Source organism: Lissotriton vulgaris, chromosome 5 (genome assembly GCF_964263255.1).
Source record: "Lissotriton vulgaris chromosome 5, aLisVul1.2, whole genome shotgun sequence".
NCBI classification, from domain to species: domain Eukaryota; kingdom Metazoa; phylum Chordata; class Amphibia; order Caudata; family Salamandridae; genus Lissotriton; species Lissotriton vulgaris.
In genome coordinates, this window is record NC_141693.1 from 143,705,954 (window position 1) to 143,732,258 (window position 26,305).

The 26,305-nt window shown below is 43.0% G+C and overlaps 1 protein-coding gene across 6 annotated transcripts in view; it reads left to right on the forward strand.

Annotated features, from left to right (window-relative positions):
- Window positions 1-26,305, forward strand: part of STRBP (spermatid perinuclear RNA binding protein) — a 518,214-nt gene that overhangs the window by 153,000 nt on the left and 338,909 nt on the right. For 2 of the 6 annotated variants that reach the window (XM_086921075.1, XM_086921077.1), the window contains exons 6-7: window positions 11,015-11,109; window positions 11,499-11,594. In XM_086921075.1, coding sequence (XP_086777201.1) covers window positions 11,015-11,109; window positions 11,499-11,594 — 191 coding nt within the window. The remainder of the gene's footprint in view (window positions 1-11,014; window positions 11,110-11,498; window positions 11,595-26,305) is intronic. The other 4 variants (XM_086921076.1, XM_086921080.1, XM_086921078.1 and 1 more) reach the window with 2 other exon arrangements.

A 26,305-nucleotide genomic window follows, 5' to 3' on the forward strand; every position in this document is an offset into this window, starting at 1 on the left:
CTTCCACTTGTACATAATTTGTAGTAAGTGAATTGAAACCCAATCAGTAAAGCTAGCAGACACATTAAAATAAATGCATAAACCTTCAAATCGTAGTCTTGCCTAGATTTCTGCATTTTTTGTTCTTCATGAAGTGTGCTAAAAGTATGGATAGCAAGCTAGGTAAATTGTGGTATTTCAGGTATGCATAATTTAATGGGATGTTACACATTGTGACCAACCATGGCTGAAAATTACGAAAGTACATTTTCCTCTTATTTTATTCTCAACTGGGAAAGGTTTTTTTCCTCTACTCTCCAATGAAACATTAGGGTCTTCTCTTTACTGTCTTGGAAGGGAATTATTGTGGCATTTAAAGGAGTAATTGTGTTTTTCCAATGTGGGAATAAACAGGTTACATTCATGTGAATTTCCTCAAGATTACTGGTTTGTGGGTGCTTGCTGCATTTAGTGTGCTCCCTTCATGCGGTTACCAGTGTAGTTAATCTGCTTTACTGGCCAACTGATCATACTTGTAAGTCAGATCTGTGAACGCAAATGTCGACCGATTTTTTTAAATCGTTTTCCTCGTTTAATATGGAGTTTTCGCCCACAGATTTGTTTATTTCCACATTTAAGTTCAGCCTATGGGTGCAAATAACTTTCAGTCGAGCGTGTATTGCTGGTGTCCGCATTAAGCTCATGAACGCTTATCCATGCATTTTACAGCTTCTATTACCACAAAGAAAGTACAGCAATAGTAAATTGTGTTTAGGCGTAGTGTTCAGTCTGTCACCTAATTGGCAATCAGAGCATGAAGAAACAGATTTTCTTTTTGTTGGTGATGACACTGAAGATGTAAAAGGGAATCTGGTGCAAGTCTGACTCCCCTGCTCACTGCCTGATCCTTTCACCTTGCCTTTTAATGGAATCCTGCCAATAAGTGCTGACTGCCTGCAAAAAAAAAACTAAAACACTATCTTTTTTTCAGTCACCAATATCGTGTCCCTGATACGAAAAAATACAGATAACACTGTGCAAAACTAATTAAGAATTCAGTTGCATTTATTTTTTCTGTCAGAACAAAAAGAATTGTTGAAGTTATCTGTTTGAATTTCAGAATGTTCATGTTCTGCCTTAGCATGCACAACTTTATTTGCTTTGCACCAGCTGTATCATGTCCTGGGAAGATGTGATGGTGTCTAGAGGTCTGAACACTGCAAATCTTTTAATGTTAGCTTTGAAAAAACAACTGCAGTCGTTTTTATGATTTATTTTGCAGGCAGTCAATCTTAATCATCTCTAACTTTATTTTGAAACTAATCGCTCATTTACAAACTTTTTTTTAAACAATGTGTTGGCTTGATGCAGATGTTTATATTGGCTACATTACAAAATACATTAGCTCAATAAAGAAAAAAAACCTTAAAATGGAAATCATTTTGTGCATGTGACATATGTCAATCGTACATCATTTAATCCTTACAGCACCTACAAACTTCATGAGAAGCAATGCAAACATCTGCTGTGACGTTCACAATGTCAGAAAATGAGCATGTAGCATTTGCTCTTTTAACCCTTTTCATATTATACAGAAGCTTCAGAACAAGCAAATTCCTCCTAAGTAATGAGAAGCAGCCGGAAAACTGATTATCATCTGTAACAATTGAGTATGAGGGGGCACAGGGATTTATGGTCACATTTGTACATTATTTCTACATCGAGTAGGATTATATACTGTATAATTTTAAGTGGATTATCTTTCATTTGCTACTGTATAGAATATGCTCATTTATTATACTTCTTAAATATTCCACTGATATTTTTAAAGTTTAGAATAAAATATCTAGTACATGGAATGTATTCCTGCAGAGCAAGGAGGGACAGTTGTTCCTATTTTCAGCTCCTTTCATTTTCATCTTTCTTAAAAGCTCTGCAGGATATTGGAATGATTACTATTTGTCTTCCTAGTGACTGCCACTGTGTGTCATGTTTGCAACTAGAGTACCTAAGACTTACATGAATGACTAGATCCTTTGCCAAATTTGTATGTTGGAATCAGAGTTGAAGGCTCCTTTTCCATTTATTACAATCTTAAGGTCACCATTTAAATTCATAACCCCATCCGGAGTACTTTCCTATATTCAATGCTGAGATTGATTAGCCTTTTAATACATGCTTTAAAAGTCCTCTCATTTTATTATTTGTAAAAGGCTTACTGGCGCTTGGACCGAATAGGGGCAGATTGGAAATTTCCTCTCCCCTGCTAAGTCATTGCAATGCGGGGTGCCACAGGGGTCGGGCCTTAGTCCGACCCTGTTTAACATCTATGTGGCCCCCTTGCTAGACTAGTAAGATCGCAGGGGATGGAGGTGGTGTCCTACGCCGACGACACCCAGATCATGGTGTCACTGGCTCACTCCTCTGTCCATACATCCGCCATTAGCTTTAGGTCATGCATGCAGCATGTGGCAGACTGGATGATCATCAATTCCCTAAAACTAAATGGCGACAAGACAGAGGTCTTGGTCTTTGGGAAAAACCAAGATGTTTGGTCGAGCGAGTGGTGGCCTTCATCTCTTGGCACCTGCCCCACTCCCTCCCAATCAGCCAGAAATCTCTGCGTGGTTTTTGACACTTCACTTTCTATGACGCTCCAAGTAAATAGGACCGTGGCCACATGCTGGGGTGTTATCAGGATTCTAAATAGGATCCGTAACTATCTTTCTCTCCAGGCTAGGAAGCAGATTGCAATCGCTCTTGTTGGCTCCAGGCTTGATTATTGCAACTCCCTGTATGTGGAGTCCAACAAGGGCCTTATCCATCAACTGCAAATCGTGCAGAATGCTGCTGCACGTTTTGTTCTGGCCCTCCCTTTGGCATCTTCAGCCACGACTGCCAGGAGAGATCTACATTGGCTCCCTGTTCAGCATAGTCTTTTTTAAGATTCTATGCCTTACATACAGAGCTCTTGCGGCCGGCACGGACGATGCACTTGGGTCCCTGCTTACCCGCTATATCCCAACCAGATCTCTTCGATCTGCTGGATTATTTCAACTGGTAGTGCCCCGCACAAGGCTAGCCAGATGGGGAGCGAGAGCTTTTTCTGTCGCCGCTCCTAAGCTCTGGAATTCTCTCCCAATTGAGGTTAAAACCCTACCCTCAATTGATCTGTTTAAAAAGGCCCTTAAGACGTGGTGCTTTACCAAAGCCTACCAATAAGAGAATGCTGGTTTGATCTGCGAGCTGTACTATTTGAATTAGGCGCCTTGACGCCCATTGGGCAAAGTTTGCGCAAGATAAAACTCATTTAATTTCATTTCATTTCATTTATTTCCAGAGCATATGAAAACCCTTCACCTAGTTTAGGGTGGTGGTACCATCAGGAGAATGAGTTCATTCAAATTTGATAGCCCTGCGAAGCTATAGATCTGTAGTACTTTGAAATATAAGTTTCAATTTCAAGGTAAGTCAAGAGCCCTCTCGGAAACCCACAATGCACCAGGACCACAGCTCCACCCTTCAGATTGTGTTTTTCTGCCATGCAGTTCTTGCATCCTTTTGGACGGCCAACACTGCTGAGACTCACATAAGTAGCTTGACTCCATTGTCCAGTATCTCCTCCAATTAGTTGCATTTTGGGAACTATGGATAATTCACCCTTCCAGTTTTGCACCAAGTGCACCAGTAAGTTCCTTTGGTGAGACCATCACTTTAATTTTTCTAGAGATATATATATATATATATATATATATATATATATATATATATATATATATATATATATATATATATATATATATATATATTCATATATATTCATAGGCCCCGTTGAAAAAAACCTGCAACCAGAACATAGGCTGCATCCAATAAACTTATTCCATAGATAATCCTGAAGTAGAGTACATCATTCACTTTCTTTTTGAAGGTACATATTTGTTTGGACCACTGTGGAGACTATGATGGTGGCACTCCAAATGCATTCTGGTAAAACTTGTTTTCGGCGAGTGGAGATGCTAAAGCTGCAGCAACTTAGCAGTTTTCTAGCTTTCAGCAGCTTTAAACATTTTAGGAGGAACAGCCTCAAAACACCTACACAAGATGTGGCTTTAGAGGTAACGGCAGAGGTGGGTAAGGAAAGGGCGACTATGCCTAAAAGCACTGATTTGCCTACCATCCATCTATTACATAGAACCTGTTGGAGGAGGGACCAGGTTATTCCTTCCAAAGTGGAAGGAGATAACCACGAACTAGTGGATCCTGTCACTCGTTTGACAAGGATACTGCTTGATGTTTAAATCATCACTGCCATACATCACACCTGGCTTTAACTCAATCACTCAAGAGCTTCAGATACTGCTGCAGGATGTACAAGCATTAGTTAGCAAGGTTGCTATAGAACCTGTTCCTCCACTCCAAAGGGAGTTCAAGGAGTATACTTACTAATCCCCAAGAAAGACGACACACCATGGTCTATCCTTGACCTTATGCTGTTAAATTGTTACACACTGTCAGCCCATTTCAAGATGACGACCCTGGATGGAATCATTCTGCTGCTCTGCACAGATCCTATAGCAACCCTAGATCTGAAAGACTCTTACTTTAACATCCCCTCCCACCCTTCACATCATCGCTACCTCAGATGTATGGTAGGTGGATAACATTAATAATTCAAAGTCAGAGTCAACAACTGCTGAGAGTATTCACCAGATGTCTAGTGGTGGTCGCCGCTCCATTCATGACTTTCTGTATCTAGCAAAATGGCAGATGAGCAGCAATGCCTAGCACAAATTTAATTGTGTTAGGTCTTCACTGGTTTGTTTTCATACTGTTTGCCAAAAAAATCACATCACTACCTGCAGCATCTCTCTTTAGGAACGATAGTGAACAAAGTGACACTCAAATCCTCTCCCAAACTGGAAAAGGTGATGGCATTTCAGAGGCTACTCCCTTATCAGATGCCACATCCTCAATCAGTGAGGACAATCATGAAATGGCTGGGGAAGATAGCATTCTGCATTTGGATAGTGCCACACAATCACATAGACATGCATTCACTACAGAACTGCCTGCCCAGGCAATAGGTAGGAATGACAGATAAATGGAAAATTTAGGGTTTGTACAACTCACAGTTCAGCACAATTGAAAATTGTGGCACAACAGGTGCTTGTTAATGAGAAGATTGTTTGTCTACACTCAGCCGCTGGTGACCGTTACTACAGACCCCTCACATGCTAGGTGGGCTAAGCATCTAGTAGCATGGCTGTAAAGGCTACCTGGACATAGCACCAGAAAATGAATATATGTTTCTTGGAGTACACAGCAGTCCAAATGTCACCTGAAGGTTTTATACATCAATTGCAATAAGAGAATAGCATTCTTGACAACAGGCTGCTTGACTGCATCCAGAAGTAAGGAGGCACTCACTCAACACTGGTCAATCTTCACCAAATCATGTTCTTAGTGGAGCATCTGTTAGAAGTGGCCAACAAGGGATTTTTCTTAGTGGAAGCATCAACAAAGTACGCGAGTAGGACATTGATCCCAAATTCTTCAGCAGTACATTTTGAATTGACACCCACAGTTGATCTTTGCCACCACAGAAAATGCGAAATGGCCAATGTTTGCCTCAAGGTGCCCACACCCTCAGTACCTGTGCATTTGTCCATGAATGAGCAGGTGTGGCGTTTTTGCCTATGCTTTTTCTCCACTAACTGATCCCTTAGGTAGAAAAAAAGTTAAGATGACACTCAATGTCGTCGCTTTGAGGTGGGCAAGGCAGCAAGGACACAAGGTGCTACCGGAAATACCTGTCAACTGGCTCTGCATCAAGATCAACTGAGGTATCCATATCTGAAACAATTGAACCTCGCTATTTGACATCTGAGCTCCCATAGGTAGGGTATCCACCTCTTTGAGAACCGTGTATGCTCATTTTGTATGAGGCTTGCAAAACAACCAAACAGTATTGCTATGCTGCCAAATGGAAACACGTTGTCAATTATCGATTAACTAGACATTCACAGCTTCTGCAAACATTTATTCAGGATGTTATCTGCTACCTCTTGTATTTTAAAAAAATATTTGAAATCTATTAGGCTGCATTTAGCAGTGTTAACAGCTTTCAGGCAGAATAGACAACATACATCTTTATTTAAGATTACAGTAGTCAAAGGATTAATAGGTCTTAAACAAGTTAGTCCCTCCTGACCCTCCCGGATACCACTGGTCCTTAAGTGAGCCCTTAATGTAGTTTTCACAAGCCTCATGGGACCTCTGTTAGAAGTATTGTGTACTTAGTGTGTGAAGTACCTTTCACGGATGGTAACATTTCTAGTAGCAGTCTCTTCCTTGTGTAGAATTAGCGATTTGCATGCCTTAACAGAAGAGGAACCTTTCATCCAAGTACTTAAAATGGGATCATTCTGAGTAAAAAACTGTGATACATTTTTCCTTAGCCTCTAAGAAGGAAGTGACTGATATTCTGGTGGGAACCTGAAATGAAACAAGGAATTTGTCTGTCATAGGCATGTGGTGTGGGGCGGTGGCACAGGCCTGCGCTGGACATCCAGACTTTCTTTTGTGGCACATTAATCCAGAGACCTTGGTGTTGCAGTTGTCAACTATTCACCTAAACCGCAATTCTTTCCAACTACACCACCTGAAGTGGAATCCAAAAGGATGGAGACATACACAAAGCAAATGTTCCCCCCGTTTCAAACTTGCCTTATGCTCCAAAACATGTTGTCTGTGAAGATAATTGCATGCATTATGGTACAGAGTGGCAGACATCTTGCCAGATACCCGCCTAGAGGAACTCCGTCCACCCTTGCAGAGACTTAATTTGGATAGGCTTACTCTTTTAGATCCAGTCTGGACTCTTTCAACTGCCTGTGTAGGGAAGTTGGCATCAGAGCTAGTGTTTAGGTGTTACACCTGGATTCGCACCACTTGCTTCTCATCTGATATCCTGCAATCTCTCATGGACTTCCCCATTGATGGCTTTAGGCTTTTTGGAACAAATTCAGACATGAACCTTGAAAGATTCAAGAAGAGTAATGCCTCTGCTTGCTCTTCAACCTTAGCTGCACCAGTTCCACAGTCTGCCAGAACAGGAGCACCACTTCGAAGGTTTTAGTAGGGGCTACAAGCAGAGGCAGAGAGAATATGCACCTCAACAGCCCTTCCCCTTCTTTCGGGTCCGGTGATCAGGCTGGCAATGTCCAGGCCCGAAGGGGCAAAAAACAATCCAAACTCCAGTCCTTCACATAACTTTTCACCTCCCTAGCTGGAGGAGCATAACATCCGATTAATAGGTGTTCCAGATTGTTCAAAAGATATAATCCTTGTCTCTTGTGTCCTAACACCCGGACATGCCACCCAAACCACAACACCTCCTGGAGGACCACTTGTCCATACTCCATGGAGAAGTTCAAGGTCTCCAATGCGTAGGGTGCCTAGTTGCTGCTCCTTTTACTTTCTGGACATTTGCCCCATCCTAGACCCCATCCTAGACCTTTGCCCGTTGAAGGACAAGTTCAAAATCCCCCCCCCCCCCCCCCCCCCCCCCCCCGGTTCACGTTCTGTCTGCCCGGAATCCAGGAGATTGGATGGCAATGTTTGATGGAAATGCTAGACTTGTGGTCACATAGTTTCACATCCCAGTCCTACATTCCCACTGATGTTACCTGTGGTTTCAGGTAGGCCAAGAGCACTTTCAGTTCACAGTGCTCCCCTTTGGCCTTACTAGGGGATCTTGGGTGTTCACAAATGTGACAACGTGACAGCAACCCATCTGCGGAGGCTGGAAATCCCAGTTTTCCCATACCTCAATGGCTCCCCTTCCTAGACAGTGTTTTTGCGGCACATTCCTCCACCTTAACAAGTCTGTGGCATTCAGGCTCTGATCCTGATCTTTCAACCCTTAGCATGGATTTCATTTGGAGCGGCTCTGATGCTTCTGGGCCTCTTGGCCATGTGCGTTCTATTTGCTGAAAAATATCAGGAAAGAAGTGGCTCAAGTAATTCTAGTTGCCCCAAACAAGGCTAGTAGAGTGTCTGCAGTTAGAAGTTTGTATCAGAAGAACAAGTTACTTACCTTAGGTAACATATTTTCTGGTAGAGACTATCTAATGGCAGATTCCTAACGCACCCACCCTCCTTCCCTTTTTGTCGAATGGACTCCCATGGTCCATTAGCAAGATCCCAATCTGAAAGTCTGCACACTGACACATTATGATTTCAGTAGCTCTGCATCTATCGGCGCAGATGGAGATGAGAAAGAAACTGATAGCAACCCATGAAGGTGGCACAGATATAGTAACCTGACGTTGTCATGTCTGGGCGGGAAGGACACAGTGCAGAGCCACACAAAGCCAACTGTCCTAGTGCCTTGCAGGTTTCAGGGAGGGATCATGAGTTGCCATGAAATTATAATGAAGACTTTGAAAAACAACTGCTAGCAATTCCCACACCAAACACTAGTTTGCAGGAGTGTGCAACGTATGCGATCAATGTAAGATCTTTCCTTTTGATTTCTTTGAAATCTGATTTCCTAGAATGACAGCGTAAGGAATATTTTTTCTTATGATTCCAGTATTCTTAGTTCTAACTCTTCCCGTTTCATAAGACTCGGCCACCCTTTACATTTTGTAGCATATGTTGTAGTCCTAACATATATGGAAGAAAAGGCGTGGGTACCAGTGTGTGGTCGGTTTGGGACACAATCCACCAATCGGGGATTGTAAGCACGCTACTCAGCCGTAAGAGTTTCAAGGCGCTGGGAGGGGGGGGTAAGCAGAACCGCATAGCAGAAGAGCCAGGACTTGAGGGTCTTTCTGAAGGTGTTCAGGGAAGGGGTGCTCCTGATGTCTGCCGGTAGCTCGTTCCAGTTCTTGCTGCAATGTGGGAGAAGGATCCTCCGCCTGCTCTAGCTCTGTGGATGCGGGAGGTTTTGGCCAGGGTGAGGTTGGTGGATCGGAGGTTTCTTTTCGGTATGTGGAAGTTGATTCTGCTGTTGAGGTATTTTGGCCCGTTGTTATATAGGCATTTGTAGGCGTTGGTGAGGATCTTGAAGGTGATTCTATTCTCCACGTGGAGCCAGTGGAGTCTACATAGGTGTTGGCTGATGTGTTTGTGCCAGGGGATGTCTAGGATGAGTCTGGCAGCGGTGTTCTCTGTTGTCTGGAGTAGGGATTTGTTGATGTCGGCTTAGACGGCGTTTCCATAGTCCAGTCTGCTGGTGATGAGTGCGTGGGTGACCGTCTTTCTTGACTCAGGGGGGATCCATTTGAAGGTCTTGTGGAGGATGCGGAGTGTGTTGAAGCAGCTGGAGGTGACGGCCTTGACCTGTCGGTTCATGGTGAGTGATGCGTCGAGTACTATGCTGAGATTTTGGGCGTTGTCTGTGGGGGTGGGTGGGCTTCGGAGGGCGGTCGGCCATCAGGTGTTGTCCCATGCTGAGAGGGTGGTTCCAAGAATGAGGACCTCTGTTTTTTCGGTGTTAAGCTTCATGCAGCTGTTGGTCATCCAGACTGCGACGTCTTGCATTCCTTTCTGGAAGTTTAGTTTGGTGTTGGTGGGGACTTTGGTGAGGGGGGGGATGAGCTGGGTGTCGCCAGCGTAGGATACGATGTTGAGGAACTGGGCTAGCTGACAGGAAGGGAGCTCTTGTACTTTGTCCCTCTAAAATAAATAATGACCATTATTTGAAGAATCTACTCGATGTAGGAATTCCTAACTAGCAGTGAGGAAGGTAGAGGAATGACCATGTTCCTTGTTTGTTTCACTATGATGCATTAAGCCGAATTCCGCCAAAAAGTGTCAACACCAGTCCCCTTTCAAAACACTTGATTATCGAGAGAGCTGAAGGCTGTTGGTTCCAGTCAGTGCTTCTGAGCATCTTTGAAGCAACCTTTTCTTGGTATCGAGCCTTAGCCAGCATAAAACTCTCTTTAGCCATGATATTCTGTTCATGTAAGTATGAAGCAACTTGAGTATTTGTACATTACATAAAATCCTCTTATATGTAGAACTTTACTTCCTGTCTCACCTCCATGGTTTGACTTTTTATTTTAATTTTACCTCGTACAAACCCGCCACTCCCACCTCTTTTCAACCTACCATTCATGATTACAAAACGATTCAAATTGAGATGTCACCTACGATATCAAACACTTCTTGCAGAAGAAGGTATCTTTAGTGGGCTTAATATCTATCAGAATAGGAAAATCTTTGTATGGTTTGCCTGTAACAGAACTTGTTTAAACAGGAATGGCTCAAACCCTTGACTTGACAATTTTTCCTTTTTTGTAAAGTGATATGTCGGCCCCTGGGGGTCTACATCCTGCTACATACTACTGTAAAATAGTATATACAATGGTGACCTCCATGCAATGCAAAAGAGATGCATAGTTCTTTTTTGTGACATCCCACACACTATACACCCCTGAAACCAAAGAGATGCTTTCCAGTTGGAACTGTCTTTGAATAGTTGAGCAGTGATAATCAGTTTTCCGGTCTCTGCCTGACAATATTTGCACAGTTAAGGATTTAGTAGTCCATGTTATGAGATGGATGAGTAACCCAGTGTATGTTGGCTAACAAAATTAGTCCCACTTTGATTTAAAGAAATGTCATCAAATTATTTGGTTGTCTCGAAAGATTCGTTGTTCTGAAGAACTGTACTTCTCGAAGCAGTGTATTAGCTGTAGAATGTATATGTTGAGCATATTCTGTATAGTTGAAAAGAAATGCTACATGCTATTTTTTTACCCTGTAATGTGTTTTGCATTCTTAATAAGATCCCAGATTGTATGTAGCTGTTGTTGTCAATTTGTATACTGAGCGAATGCCTTTTTGCTTTTGCAGCACATCTGCACAATACTACTTTTATGGCTGTTTAATTACAGTGCACCTCTTGGATATTACACTTCTGGGAGTCTTATTAGCCCATTGAGATGCTCTACCCTTTTTTGTACTTTGACAGAATCCCCTTGGTCAAATTGTATCTGTTTTTTTTATTCCGTTTTACCAGTAGAAAATGTTGCGATGAAAGATCCTCCGGATTTATTGGACAGGCAGAAATGCCTGAACGCCTTGGCGTCACTGCGTCATGCCAAATGGTTTCAGGTTGGCTGATTTGTTCTTATCTTGGATAGCCTTATGAGGTTTTCATTTAAACGTCTATAATTTCACATTTCAAATGTTTAGTGATTCATTAAATATAATCTTTTGGATTTCGAATAATGTTAAATTAGTGAATTATATTGAATAATCTGGACAGTTGACTAGCCTGAATCTATGATTAGGCTACAAAAGCGATTTATATATAATGTGTTTCTGATTTATTGTAAGTCACCACTTTTAAGAGTCAGGTAGATGCCTTTTTGTATTATTTGTTTGCATGATTAAAAGTAAACAATTAACAAAAAATATTTTAAGATCTATCCCATGGTTCTGTGAATAAAAAGAAAAATTGTATTTATACAGTTGCATTGCAACCCCTTTGTTTGTTTTAGGCAAGAGCAAATGGATTAAAGTCATGTGTAATTGTTCTACGTATTCTGCGTGATTTATGCAACCGAGTACCAACTTGGGAGCCATTAAAAGGATGGGTAAGTATGACACTGACAAATCCTAATTGGTCTTATTTTTGAAACCTTAGAAAATAATTTAGTCAACAGTGGTGTAATAACATTGAGTAAATATTGATTACTTAAAGATTATTCTAAAATGGAGCGTTAATGTAGTGGTTATCGAAAATGTGTGCTTGTGTGTTTCCTATTAATATTAAAAATAATGGTATTGCTATTCATGTGCAGTGTCTTTGAAGTCTCTTCAAAATCTAATGTAATTGAACTCCAAAAGCATGCTACTTTTATAGTTCGCTTATCATCCAACAGAAATTCGAAAGCAACATTTGCTACCTCCTGTTCAAACCTCAGTTTCCACAAAGAAAATTAACTTTGTAGGTTTTCCTAAACACATAATAATATTCCATTACTTTAAGAACATATCAACTTCTTCATAGTCCTAGAGACAGTGCTGCGCCAGCCTTCTTTAATATTTTTGTTCTGTGGGCTAAGAATCTGTGAAAACCACTGAAGTATCTTGAATTGATATCTCAAATGTACATTAAGAAGAATCAATGGACAATTTGGGATTCATGTAGGTTTCTTTATTCAGCAAGTTCAGTAGTACATACTATACCTCGTAGGAACCATAAATGTTCATAGCTCAACAACTTCTTCTAAGTGGCACAGCAGCACTCCAATCACAAGTCTCACTTAAGGATCACATTCCTAGAGGTGCATCTTTATCAATAACTAGCAGCCCGTCCCGCCGTTGTCCGGGTATGAATTGCTGCCAGCCAGTAGTATATCGTTTTGTAGGATTTCGTTTTGATAGCATTTCTTATCTGTGACAGGCCTGTGAAACGCTCCGATTCACAGTGCACTGCTGATGCACTTAATAGTGCGTGTTCAGTAGTGTGTGAACTAGAGTTTCCCTACTTTATTTTTCCTTGCAATATTATATAGCACAAACTCGACAACATTGCATGAGCACAATTTACATTACAGAAGAACACTTTCATTTGTGGTAGGCACGGGGAGACGAAGCGATTTGCCTGGAATCACAGGATGTTGAGCTGTTGCCGAGATTCGAACGTAGCTCCCCAGCTCTAAAGTTCGTAATTCTAGAACTTGTGGCGGGAGGTGTGTCCAAAAAATGTATGTCGGTGCTGGCCATCAATGAGAGAGATCAAATGGGTGGTGAAAAAATCTGAGTATGTTGCCGGGGGAGGGTAAACACCCATTATTCCGCAACTTTCTTTCCACATACCGTCACTCAGCATACTTTAATTACGAAAGTACCATGACTCCGCAATGCCATTATAACGCATGGCATTGCATTTTATATGCTTTTACCACGCATACATTTACAACGAAATTCGTTGTAAATGCATGAATGGTAAAAGCATGTTTTTTTTTAAATGTTTGGATAAGGTAAGTTTGGGTATAGGGGTATATGTTTTGGGGTACTGAGGTATATGTTTTGGGGTGTTTGAGTATTTTAAGGGTTCAAATATAGTTTTGGGTTATGGGGCACAGGGGTAGTTTTAGGGTTTAGGGATAGGTATGGGTTTTGGGGTACAGGGGTATTTTTAGGGTTCAGGGGTAGGTTTGTGGTACAGGGTTATTTTAAGGGTTCAGGGCTAGGTTTGGGTTTTGGGGTGCAGGGGTATTTTTAGGATTCAGGGCTAGGTTTGGGTTTTGGGGTACAGGGGCATTTTAGGGTTCAGGGGTAGGTTTGGGGTACAGGGTTATTTTTTTAGGGTTCAGGGCTAGATTTGGGTTTTGGGGTACAGGGGTATTTTAAGGGTTCAGGGCTAGGTTTGGGTGTTGAGGTGCAGGGGTATTTTTAGGATTCAGGGCTAGGTTTGGGTTTTGGGGTACAGGGGTATTTTAGGGTTCAGGGGTAGGTTTGGGGTACAGGGGTATTTTAAGGGTTCAGGGCTAGGTTTGGGGGTTCAGGGGTATTTTAAGGGTTCAGGGCTAGGTTTTGGGGCACGGGGTATTTTTAGAGTTTAGGGATAGGTTTGGGTTTTGGGGTACAGGGTATATTTATAGGGTTAAGATGGGTTAATGTTTAAGGGTGTTGGGGTATTATAAGGAGTAAGGGTGGGTTATGATTATGGGGTGCAGGGTATTTAAAGGGAGCAGGGTGGGATTAGCACACGATATGAGACATGGCATGAAGGGCGGAACGTACCAAACGCCCCCAGCGTTTGTCACGCCCCAGCACATGCCCACAGCACAACGCTGTCACGCCCACCAGGGACTACTTTGCTGGCACGGTTCTTTTACCTTTTAAATGTATATGGGGGGCGTCTGCATAGCCTATGTCCTTCTGCTGCAACTGTCCTTTCCAACGCTGTATTGGGTGTTGATTGGTGCTGTGGTTCCTGAGATTACCTGCCTCAAAGGTTTGGGCTCTCTTTATTATATTAGTATGGATGTTATGGGGTTTACGTTTAATGAAGAATGCAGTATGTGACCTTATAGACTGGTTGCTAAGGTACACACTTAGGCCCACGATAAACAGGCAAACCTCGTTGTAATGTGGGACTTCCAACTCACTCACATCAGTAAATGCAGCGTAATAATGGAGAAGTTATTGGAAGGGGGCAAAGAGGAGATTGAGAGAGGAGGCTCCATGACAGTATAAAAAAAGCTTGGTATATAGTAGTCCACAAGCTTTAGAAAGACCTCTGTAGACCATTGTCCATGATACTTGTCAAACGTAAAACACTTTAGTAGCCAAAGTGAAACGACTTCTGACAGTAGTCACAGACATAATACTAACAAACCAGTCTAGATTTATTCAGTACTAAAATACCATATGTAACTTGAGATGATTAGCATGTGTTACATTCTATCTGGCCAGGTAGCCAGATTGTAGTGGCTTTTTTAATATTGAAAAAGCCTTTGGCAGCGTTAGCTGGGACTCTCTGTTGAAAGTATCGTAGAAATACATTTTCAGCCCTGTTATTGCTTGATGGATAAAACTACTATACGTGTGGTCCCAGGTCCATGTACATACTAAAATGATAGTGTCTTAGAGCTGGATATGGGGTGATTTACTCAACAGGAATGACCCTTGTCACCTAGATTTGCACTCGCAGTAGTATCCCTGACGGGCAAGTTGAGGCAACAGATGGATGGACCGACAATAAAAGCTGGGAAAATCAACCACAATATGCTGCTGATGCCGTGGTGTACCGGAGTATGTGATCCATTCACCTCTTGACTGTCTTTTAAAAAGTAGATGGAACTCTGAACTAACGGGGCAATATTGAAAATGCTCCTACTAGGTAGGTGACCACATCCAAGGTGCTTTTGTGTTCCACAGGATATTCAGTTTGGTACCTTGGCAAATAATCTGTGAAACGTATGGGAAGGAACCCATCCGAGATTGAAGCTAGGCCAACGTACACTGTCATATAAGTAGTACCAAACATGGAGGCCCTGATTATGACAGCAGTCAGTCAGACCCCCATCGCATTTTAGCAGGAGAACGGCTCCCCCCTTGCCCCCTCTCCCAGGCTTGATAAAACCACAAGCACCATGGTCGTAAAGTGCTTCCTAGTACTGTGACATGTGCTGCGGTCCAGCACGAGCCACAATGGTAAAATGCACTTTGTGCACAATCATGCAGAGTGTGCCAGGCCACAAGGTGCATGGATGTGTGGGGATACTACATGTGCCTCCCAGGTCACTTAGCAGTGGCCAACGGTAGACTGGAGCCCTGCTTGAAGCCCCAAAAGTCTTTTTCTGTCTGCCTTTTTAGGACTGTGGGACTGCCAAGTAAAGGCAGTCGGAAATGGGCATCCGAATCCCTACGGTGGTGCCTGCACAGGCGCTGCCTCCATTGTAGGGATAGCATTCAGACTGCAGCCCCAACAGGATCTTGGATCCTGTTTGAGGGGGTGATCTTTCTCCCAACGTCTGCGCTCCAACCGCCAGTATTGTAATCCGGCGGTCGGGTCAATGACCTGGATGTTGGATGGACCTCCACCGATGGCAGTCTGTGGCGGTCCGCCCCCCATCGCAATGAGACCTGGAGTGTTGGTTTTCAGCGTACCCGCTGCAATACTTCCCTGAACGGCTGTCACTCATGTTATGGATAAAAGGCTTCTGTATGGCTGCGACAGTGAATCCAAGGCATCCGGTTGGATTACTGGATGCTGCAGGTTTATAGGAGACCTATACAAGGGTAAGGCCTTTCACTTCTTTGATGAGGTGAAACAACATATGGGAGTCTTTGGGGACATTATCTGCTGTATGCATGACTGATCAGAGCACCCCATGGGACAGATTTCCAGAAACAGCAACAAAATTCCCCTTGTGTGTGGAGTTACTGTTGTTGGCAGGAGAAAGATGGCTAGTTTCATACTCTTCAGATTGTTATGCGGCAAATGCCTAAGACTGGACTAACCGTGATAACTAAGTTTAATAGAGAATTTGGAAAACACTTAACCACATGACTGCTAAGGCAATTCCCCTCCTGTGCTGCAGATCCTTGAAATGCATTATTTCATGACGAGCTCAGCTCGTCATGAGCACACGACCAGTGTACTGCATGACGAGCTGAGCTCGCCATGAGCAGCGAAGGGGTTAAAGAAGGAAAAATAGGGTACTGTAATGGACTATCGAGAAAAGGCAGCAAGCAAGGGTCAGAGTGTGCCTCACGCACTAAATATTTCCATAGAACTATCCAGACCTCAGTAATAGGTTGTATCCTACAGTGCAGGCGTACTACCTGAGATTTCAACGTGAGAGGGTGGAGGGACAGCACATAATTTGGACATAGAGGATTTGTACAGAATTTATGGAGTCAAGCGCTCACACTCCTGCATCGGGGAAAATGGTGAAACATGATAGCAAAAAGTGTTTTTACATAGTGAATCTTCTATTGATTCAAATGCTTTGTATTAATTCACCATCTAGTGGTTGGGTCCGGAAGTCGCCTGCTGTATTAGTCTCTGTCTTTTTTTTTTTTTGTTGGGTTGTTTTTGGGTGTTCTCACCATTTGTTGTGTTGCCCATCCTCCATGTGTCAGACATCCTCCCTGGAAGCCTCTACCTGTAGACTCCATCTTCGGATTCTTTTTTTCCGTCATTGGGTTAGGAAACATCGCTGAAGCTCTCGAATCATCGAAAGGATGAAGAATAAAGAACAAAAGGTATCATGAAAAAAGATCACAGACCTAGAGGAAGCTCATTGCCACACAGAAGGAAGGGAGTGTCATCTAAAGATTTCAGACTTCCACTGAAAGCCACCGAAGTAAGTGGAAAGAGCAACAGGCGAAGGATGGAGAATGCCTGGTCTGGGGACACCCCTGTTCTGCATGAAGTTTGCCCAAAGGGAAAACCAACATGTGTGCAACCTCTACCTGCCGATAGACTACAAAACCGACACCTGTGAGGCTTGCACAGAACTCAAACCAGACACTGAGGGCACAAGAAAAGCAAAGGCAGGTGCTCTATGCAGAAGTAACCACTATCTTTGAGAGACCTCAGACTATCAAGTGAGGAAGAGGACCATTCCACCGAAGATGCAGAGGAAGAGATCTTGGATGTTGAGCAAGAGATCGTAGATGTCGAGTGGGAACACAGGAAGCAGAAGGAGAAGCATTCTTGTGTAATGCGAAAAAAGATGGGGACTGTCAAGCGGAAATCTTTGAATTCTAGATCACAAAATACTGCCTTTGCGCCAAATATTCATCTGACAGAAGCCCCTTGGGTCCCACACAAGGGACACCACCGGATGTCGAGCTTCAGAACAGACTCCGGGCTTCGAAACACAATTGAGGTCAATTAAAAGTCAAGAAGTTAGCCCGGATACTGGCAGCCTAAACCTTGACACAGAAGAAAAGACTAGAGACCACAATCCATGCTGAGTAACATGCCCTCAAGATCGAGCTCAAGAAAAGACAGTGTGTGGCTGAAATGGGCGCGGTCCTTAAGAAAAAGGACTTCAACTCCTCCCTCCAGGGATTCAGAATGCTGTTGAAACTTTTGAAGAAACGTGTATAGGAGGAGAAAGACTTGGGAGAACTGGACCCCCCTATGACACGAAAGCTGCAAGAAAAAGAGGAATAAGAACTCTTCTATGAAGAGGAGGTCCCAGAGTCACAGGGTCTTTTCCAGGACTTCACAGGGTCAGAAAGCATCGAAGAATAATGGCAAGACCTTGATGAAGATTCCCCAGAAGAGGGTGTGGACACGTATCCTTAGAGGCCCTCGCCACCGTATGACATTGCTGTGTGGAATCCAGTTGTAAAAAGGGCAGCAGAACGGTATGGAGTCCAGTTGGATGAAGAGAGGTTGCAGTCATGCTTTTTTCTAGAGACACTTTTACCCTCACATAGCCAGAGCCAATTCCTACCAATGCTTCAGAGCATCTTAGACCAGGGAGGGAGGCGTTCAAGTATTTAGCAGCCTGCAGGTCAGTAACACCCTGGGTCGAATAGAAACATAAACATTCATCGAAGGACCCTCCAACCATTCGGGCAATGCAGTGGCAGACTCCATCATTGTAGTCACCACCAGGAAAAGAGCCAATGTGCCAACTACTTCTGGGCCACCCCAGATAAGGAAAGTAATGGTATGGAAATAGTCGGGAGAAAGTTCAAGAGGGGTGCTTCAGCATTGTGGTGCATAGCAAACTTGAACCGCCTGTTTAACAGTTATGCCCATCACCGCTGCGAAAAAGATGTCTTAGACAATGAAGAGCTCCTGTCAGTACAATACCAGAAGTGTGATTGAGCCCTCACAGATGAGGGGAAGAGCATTGCAAACACGTGTCTAAAATCAGCACTCTATGCCACTGACACAGCTGTAAGACCGAAACTGGGGGCTGGAACAGCCTTAAGGAGGCACACCTGGCTGCCAGTCTCGGGATTCAGAAATAAAGGGAACGCCAAAATCATCAACACCCATTTAAATGGAGAATGCTTGTTTGTGAGTGCAATAGATGAGACACTGCAACAACTTAAAAAGGTGACTGACACAAAGTCAATGGGGGCTCTACAGTTTAGAGGACAGCAAAGAAGGGCAGTCATTCCACTAGAAGGCTGTGGGAAGAGAAGTCTTACAAGCCGGCACGACTCATCAAACTATTCAGCACACAAGTCCAGAACAAACAACAGTAGAAATTCCAGGTGCCACGGAGACTGCCCTTTCGCAGGTGAGCGAGAGGCGAAGGACAGCCATCCAGAGCGGCAGCAAACGAGTGACTCCAAAAGCCAGGAGTCCTGCCCACACACAATACCTGTTGGGAGACGAAGAGGGAGCCTTCTCCAGTAGGATATAATAGAAAAGTGGATACTCCACATCATCTAATACAGCTTTTGCATAGAACTGTAAAAGCACCCACCAAGCCCATAAGAAAGTGAAGAAAAACTATCTTCATCAGGAAGTAAACGAATTGCTACAAAAACAAGCAATAGAGAAAGTGCCCCTGAAAGAAATCACCCATGGAATCTACTCAACATACTTCAAGGTACAGAACCCAGGTAAATTGCTAGAACCCATACTAGGCCTTTGCTTCTTAAACAAGTTCATTAAAACACAGGCGTTCAAAATGACAACCGTACAAGAAGTCATCTCCTAAATTGAGCTGGGAGGATTACATGGCAACCATAGACCTTAAGGACACCTATCTGCACATCCTAATAAATCAGAAGCACAAGAGGTTTCTGCATTTCATAATCGACAAGGCACAATACCAATTCAGAGTTCTACCATTTGGGATATAATCGGCTCCCAGAGTGTTCACAAATTGCTTTGCGGCCGTAGCCGCTCATCTGAGAAGGGAAGGAATACATGTGTACCCCTACTTAGATGACTGACTGGTAAGAGCAAGTTCCGCCCGCAATTGCAGACAGCATAAGAACAGTAATGATGACACTCGACAGACTGGTATTCACCATAAACTTGGTGAAATAGTTACCCACGACAGAAGAGGATAAGCTCTTCTTGAGAGGAAAAATAAACACAGCGCAAGCTTAGGCATTCCCATGCAAAACAAGAGTACAGACAAGAAGCTCAACACTACCAGAAAGTCAGTCTGACAGTGAGGACTGTGGGAAAGCTGCTGGGAAAGATGGCCTCCTGCTTACCATTTAATACCACATGCAAGTCTAGACATGAGATCAATCCAGGGATGGGTCCAAAGCCAAAGCCAATGCCAATGGTCACAAGCAACAGTTGGCTAGGAAGTTCTAGTTCTCTCTTAAAAGGTACAGGAAGAAAATATGTGTGGAATAAGACCAATACAACAATAGGAAGACCCTTCAGGCAAACCCCACAATGACATCACCATTAGGGGGTCTGGAAACCACAAGAAGAGATACAACACATATGTTTGCTGGAACCAAGGACAGTGTTCCTAAATGTAAACGCTTTTCAGAAGCAGCTGTGGAACAAATCAATACAAGTTAAACAGACAACACAGCAATGTTGTAACTCAACAAATAAGCGGGGACAGAATTATTTGTCCTATCATGTTAGCACATGAGATATGGAGGTGGGTCATCCAGAGAAGGGTAACTGTAACAACAAAACATATAACGGAAGTTGACCGCATGTAAATGGACAAACTGATCACACAAGCATCCACCTCACTTGAGTGGGAGTTGAATCGGGCAGTAATCGAGAAGTTATTCTAAAGGTGGGGGACACCAGAAATATACGAAATGCCAGTTCTTTGCATCCAGACATCCACACCCCCACTCTCTGTGGACTGTGCTGACCATAGACTGGTCAGGGAACTTTACTTACACTTTTACCCTGATCCCACTATTATCAATAGTGATCAACCAGTGCAGAGAATCACTGATGCTGATACTCATCACTGCCCAGTGGACAAGACAAACTTGGTAGTCAGATCTGAAATAAATGATGCATAACATAAAGAGCTCTCAGTATCACAAGAGCTACTGTCCAAGAAGGGGGGGGAAGGTTCTTCATCCAGAACCAGACACACCGAGTATTTCAGTATGCTCCTGATGACTTAGAATTCAGTCATCTGGCACTGCCGGAGAAAGCAATAGCACTCCTCAGGGAGGCAAGAAGACCAACAACTAGGAAATACTATGCAGCCAAATGGGAGAGAGACACACGATGGTGCTAGATATCTGGACTTTTTCAGGACAGACAAATCATACTACAGTCCTCAGATTGCTTACACATTTTCTAGAAAGCTAACTTATGCTTCATTGAAGGTACATCTAGCAGCAATAGTGGCCTACACAAGAGGATGCATAGGAAGAGGTTTCTTCACTGCACCAGTGGTCAAACATTTAAAAGAAGGGGCAAAAGGAATAGCTGCCAAAGAGTGCTCCAAAATATATGTGGGACCTAATCGTGGTGCTCATCCAAATGATGAACTTTTATAACCACTCCACATTGCTGCTTTAAAATTCATCATGCTTACAGCAGTGTTTCTAACAAGAATGATATTTCTTCACAGGGTAAGTGAGCAACAAGCATTCACGATAGAAGAACTATGCCTACAAATATACAGGGATAGGACCAACCCAAGCTTTCCACGAAAAAAAAGTCCTATCCCACTGTCACATAAATCAGACAAATACAGAGTTTTTTCCAAAATCCAAAGTTTCAGGTGAAAGAGCAGTGCATATGCTGGACACCCGCAGGGTCATAATGTACTACATGGAGAGATTAAAGTCAATCAGTAAAAGGAAACATCTCTTGTATCATTCGTAGGCAATGGGAAACAAGTCACAAAAAACACCAGAGCGAAGTGGATAACTCAAACGATCCAAATTTGTCACAGAAAGACTGGCAGGCAGCTAGAAATTAAACCACAAGCACACTCGACCAGAAAGAAGGGAGCTTCTCGCAAACATTCCTTTGAGCAATATAAATATCGTGGCCGCATGAATGTCAGTACACGCATTCACAAAACACTACTGCATCACTGTCCAAGTGAAGAAAGAAGTGCAAGTGAGACAGAGTACTGAAATACTTGTTTACAAACTCAATCTCATTGCCAACCCAGCTACAATGGTGAAGAAACCTCTACAAAGTCAATGCACAGCATGTGAATCCAGAAAAGGTCCATGCTGCAAAACAAAATGGAACTTAGCTGTAGGAGTAGTTTTGCTTGAAGAATTTTCTGGATTCACATGCAACCATGCTCCTCCCCAGGAAATGAGGCAAGACAAGTAAGCAAAGACATAAATAACTAAGGTACATTCAAGAGGAAGCCACTTCACATTACATGGACAATCACTGGCAAAAAATAGAATCTGAAGATGGCAACCAGAGGTAGAACGTCTGATGTCAGGAAAGGCTAGGTAAAATACCAAATGGTGAAAACAATTGACACCCAACATTAAACAAGCATTTGTAATGCAATAGGTCTAGCATTTGTGAGAGTTTAACCTATTGGCATTGTAAGTGACAATGCCTTTGTACTTATGTTTTAGAAACCGATTCATAAATAAAAGGCATTGTCATTTACAATGCCAATAGCTCAAACTCTCACAATTGTGAGACCTATTGCATTGCAAATGCTTGTTGTTCTTCCGGCTCCCACCTGTCTCTCTCCTCTGCCTCACCTGGTCCTCCGGTATCATAGCTCATAGCTTAGTGCGAGGGGCAGGGGTGGGGGCTGAGCCTTCTTACAGTGCCGCTGCTCTCCATGAGTCCTGCTCCTGATTCTTATCCCCCTCCTCTGGGTCCTTCCCCACTTACCCCGCAGAGAGCAGCCTCCCATCTTCCACCTCTAGGCTTCCTCGCCGCCAGACAACCGCATCCTCCCCGCTGGTGAAGAGGGGCACATAAACATTCTGACATATAAAGTGATGTTTCACATTTGCAGTGCCCAGATGCAGGGGCTTTTTAAAATAATAATGACCTCGGAGATAAGCGTGGAATAACCCGACGTGAGATAACATTTCTCCCAGAGCTCTAGCCTGTCTCACAAGTGCCGTTAATGACTGACTTGGCTTTGTATGGGATACTCACTGAAGGGAAATCAGAGGAAGAGGATGTGGTTCAGCGGTCAGAGGAGCTGACTCAGGATCTGGGGACCAGTGTTCGAGCCTCTGCTTTGGCTTAACATTCTGTAGTTATTAGAAAATCCCTTAATCTCTTGCCCGGGATGTAAGCGATTTAAATTTAAAACAAACAAACTGCAATTTTGGAGGTGTGCCGGGTGGAAAGACACATTTTAAAGAACACCTTGGGGCAGGCAAGCAGTGAAGCATCTGAAACAAATGGTGTGGAGTGCTGGAGCAATTCAAAGTAAACAAGCCAGCCACAAAGTAAACAAAACACCTGAGGGGGAAATGCAGGAACAGATGCCCTTGGAACCCATCAGATGAGTAGGAAACGAAGAAATGCATATGCCAAGTCTTTTAGGCAGGAAGTATGCGCCATTGCTGAAGCTGGCGTCCCATGAGTCCTGTGTACATTAATTAATTAAATAAATCGTTTTTAGAACTTCTAATGAAAGCTCCCAAGTAAGGACACATGTAAGAGGGCTGGTCCTCATGAGAGGTAACCAGAGAAGACAGGGAGGTACCAAGGAGGGACTGATAAGCCTATTAACAAATCAGAAGCCATTTACAAAGAACAATGATACAAGCCAGTGAAAAATAAAGCAGAGAGTGGGCAGAGCTTCAAGTCCATACCTGAATACAGCATGTCTCGAAGAGACAGTGTAAGCGCTGCCTAGGCAAGACCTCAAAAATAGTAAAGAACTACTAAAAAGAGGAAGTTCTGGACCCAACTACTAGATGGCAAAATATTGCACAACATGTGAGTCCACAAACTTCAAGTTGCAAAACTACTCCTACTGGTAAATAACCATTTAGATTCTGAGACTGCACCTGAGATCAAAATGATGAACAATTGTTTGATCTCCCTGGGTCTCTTTCTGTTAAAAAGACCCATTGTTGTTCCCCCAGTAGAATCAGGGAGCCCCAAGTTCAACATCGTGCTTAATTATGCATGAGAATGGGTAATGACGGAGAACGGTATAATGGTTTGTAGTGCGCTGTTGTCCTAAACTAGAAGAGGGCTCTGGTCCTTGGAGAGTAATAACCAGAAATCTCTCTGACAATACTGATCAGATACTTCCTCTTAAATAGCTTGAACTGTACCTACTGTGACCTAGTATTAATCCTGTTAGTATGGCATATATTCACATCTCCCTAGGCCAATAAAAAACAGTCAGAAAACTAACGTAAACCAGTGATTGTTTTATGTTTCGAGAGCTAATATGTGATGAAACACCTTCTATAAAAATGATTTAAAAAAATAAAGTGGTGCAAGACCAGAGCCTTTTGGTATGCTAAATCTAACCTGATGAAACAAGAGTCCCTCTGCATTTTTTGGGGACAATCCATTAGAAAGGATTGGATTCGTTTTATGAACCCATCAGTCACTACTGTCTATTTTAAAATATTTTAAAAAGAATTGCACTGTATCATAATCCACTTAGAAATCATGGAGTTCGAGGGGGGTTGTTTGCCATCATCTGGGGCTAAGCCGTTTTTAGGTCTCGCCTAGGCAGCGTTTGCTCTGTCTCTTCGAGACACGCTGAATTCAGGATATGTGCATAAAGCTCCACCACTTTCCATCCATCGTTTAAAGTGGTTCCTGTCCCTGTCCTTTGTAAATGGTGGCTTTTCATTGCTCAATAGGCTAAGTAGTCCCTCCCTTGTACCATCCTGTCTCTTCTTGTAACCTCCCATGAGGACATCCCCTGTTACATGCGTTGTTACTCCTTAGTCCTTAATTACAACCTCGAGGCACTATTTTGTTAAAAGGCTTTAATGACGTTATTATGTCCACCTTCATGTCAAACTCGGCACCTTCAAGGTATAAATCTGCCCACACTTGCCATAGCAAACACGCGGTGGTTTGGAGCAGTTAGACTATCTACTTGCCCGACGTGCCCTGCTACTGCAAGTGCCGAAGGAAGCCGACCCTCTAGCAGACCCACTGAGAGAGATGCTGTCTTTTTCTCCTGCCGAGAAATCCAGCTCCAGTGTTTCTAAGCTACCCTTGCGGGTTGTTGGGAAATAGAGTCCTGAGCCTGACCTTCTTCATTCCAAACTAAGGTACGGAGCTGATTAGACCCTAAGAGAAATCTTGGACAGATTCTTGGCAAAAGAATAATCTATTATTCTACACCTCACTTACTACTTCCCTTGTACTATGGTTAGGTTAGGTACATCGGGGTAGGCGTATTTTAGAAGCACCAGTTGAGTACTTTTAGCCTCTGTTATTTATGCATGTATTTATCTATGGTTTAGGAACCATACAATGCTCTTACAGTATTTTATTCTACTCTTTATACTGTTTGCATTATATTTTATAAACAGTTTTACAATTGTAGCAGTTCATTTCTTATGCTTGAGAAAGAAGACTGTTCAATAAATATTTTTATTGAAAACGCCCGGCTATCTATTTCTCTGCACCTCGAAACGAAGCATGCACGATTGACTGAGTGAAATATATATCTATTGTTTCCACGACTCTGAAGATCAGTTTTAACTTGGGGAAACAAAGTGGTCATGTTTATGCGGTTGTCTGCAACTAATCCCTTCTTGTTTATTCGAGAACGTTTCTAGTGACCTCTGAGCTAGCTGGCACTCACACTTAAGTCTAATATATTCAATAGAGACCTATTAGACCTCAGTCCTACGTCACATCTATAGGATCTGTCATTCCAATGCCCAGAGCCTATTGGGAATATGGGAACTACACTACATGGCGCCCAATGTTTGGTAAGGCACTCATTTAAGGCTAGATACTAGAGTAACTCAGTCGTGCTTTTCACAGAGACCCCCCTTTTCCCGTGAAGTAGTCCAATAGACGTCTGGAGTCGGTAAAAGGATCAAATATCCACCATAACTGAGTAGGACGAATATCCTATGTATTAGTTTTTTGTTTGTTCAACGTTGAAGGATACAGTGTTCCAAAATATTGTGCACCTTATCTTTGTTTCCTTGATACTTTCTCTGAAAAACTTGCAACAAAATGCAAGATAGCGACGAAGAGAACGGTGGACCTGCAGGCACTATTACCCGACCGGGTTTAGACGAGACAGGTCTCCAACAAAATTAACCGGATGCTATAATCATCCCGGAAAACGTAAGGGAAAACAATTAGCTATAAAGCTTATAGAAAATGGCCTATCACCAAGAGGTGGTAGAGTCATATTTGTCATAGAGGCACATGAATATCGGCAGACAGAGGTATTCTATTCATGGATACTTTCCACAAGCAAATCTAACAACACATGTGTTCCACTTCTACAAAATGGAGGAACCTCCAGCGGAATACGCTCCTTTCGAGGACGTTGAAATTCCACTAACTTACCAAGAGCATCAGCTCTGGTATAAAGGCGCCCTACAACATCAAAATCACATTACCAGGCTAGGTCCACTAGGTAGATCAGGAGCAACATGGCCGGTACTAGCCAGCTATACACCACATCCTGCCATAGAACAAATGACAGGTCCAGAACTATTAGCTCAGCTAAAACAATTAATTAAAATACATAGACAATTGGTACAATATTTCATGCAGACTTTAATAGTCCAACCTGATTTAAGAATTCCACAGCACACCTCATCAGGGGAACACAAACAAAATCTCTCCACAGACTATACAGTCAGTCATCGGTAAGTTGCCCGCAAAAAGGGAACAAATTCCATTCTGGTTAGCCCAGAAAATTACACAAATAGAGGCAGTATTTCCCGATAGTACACCTCCTGA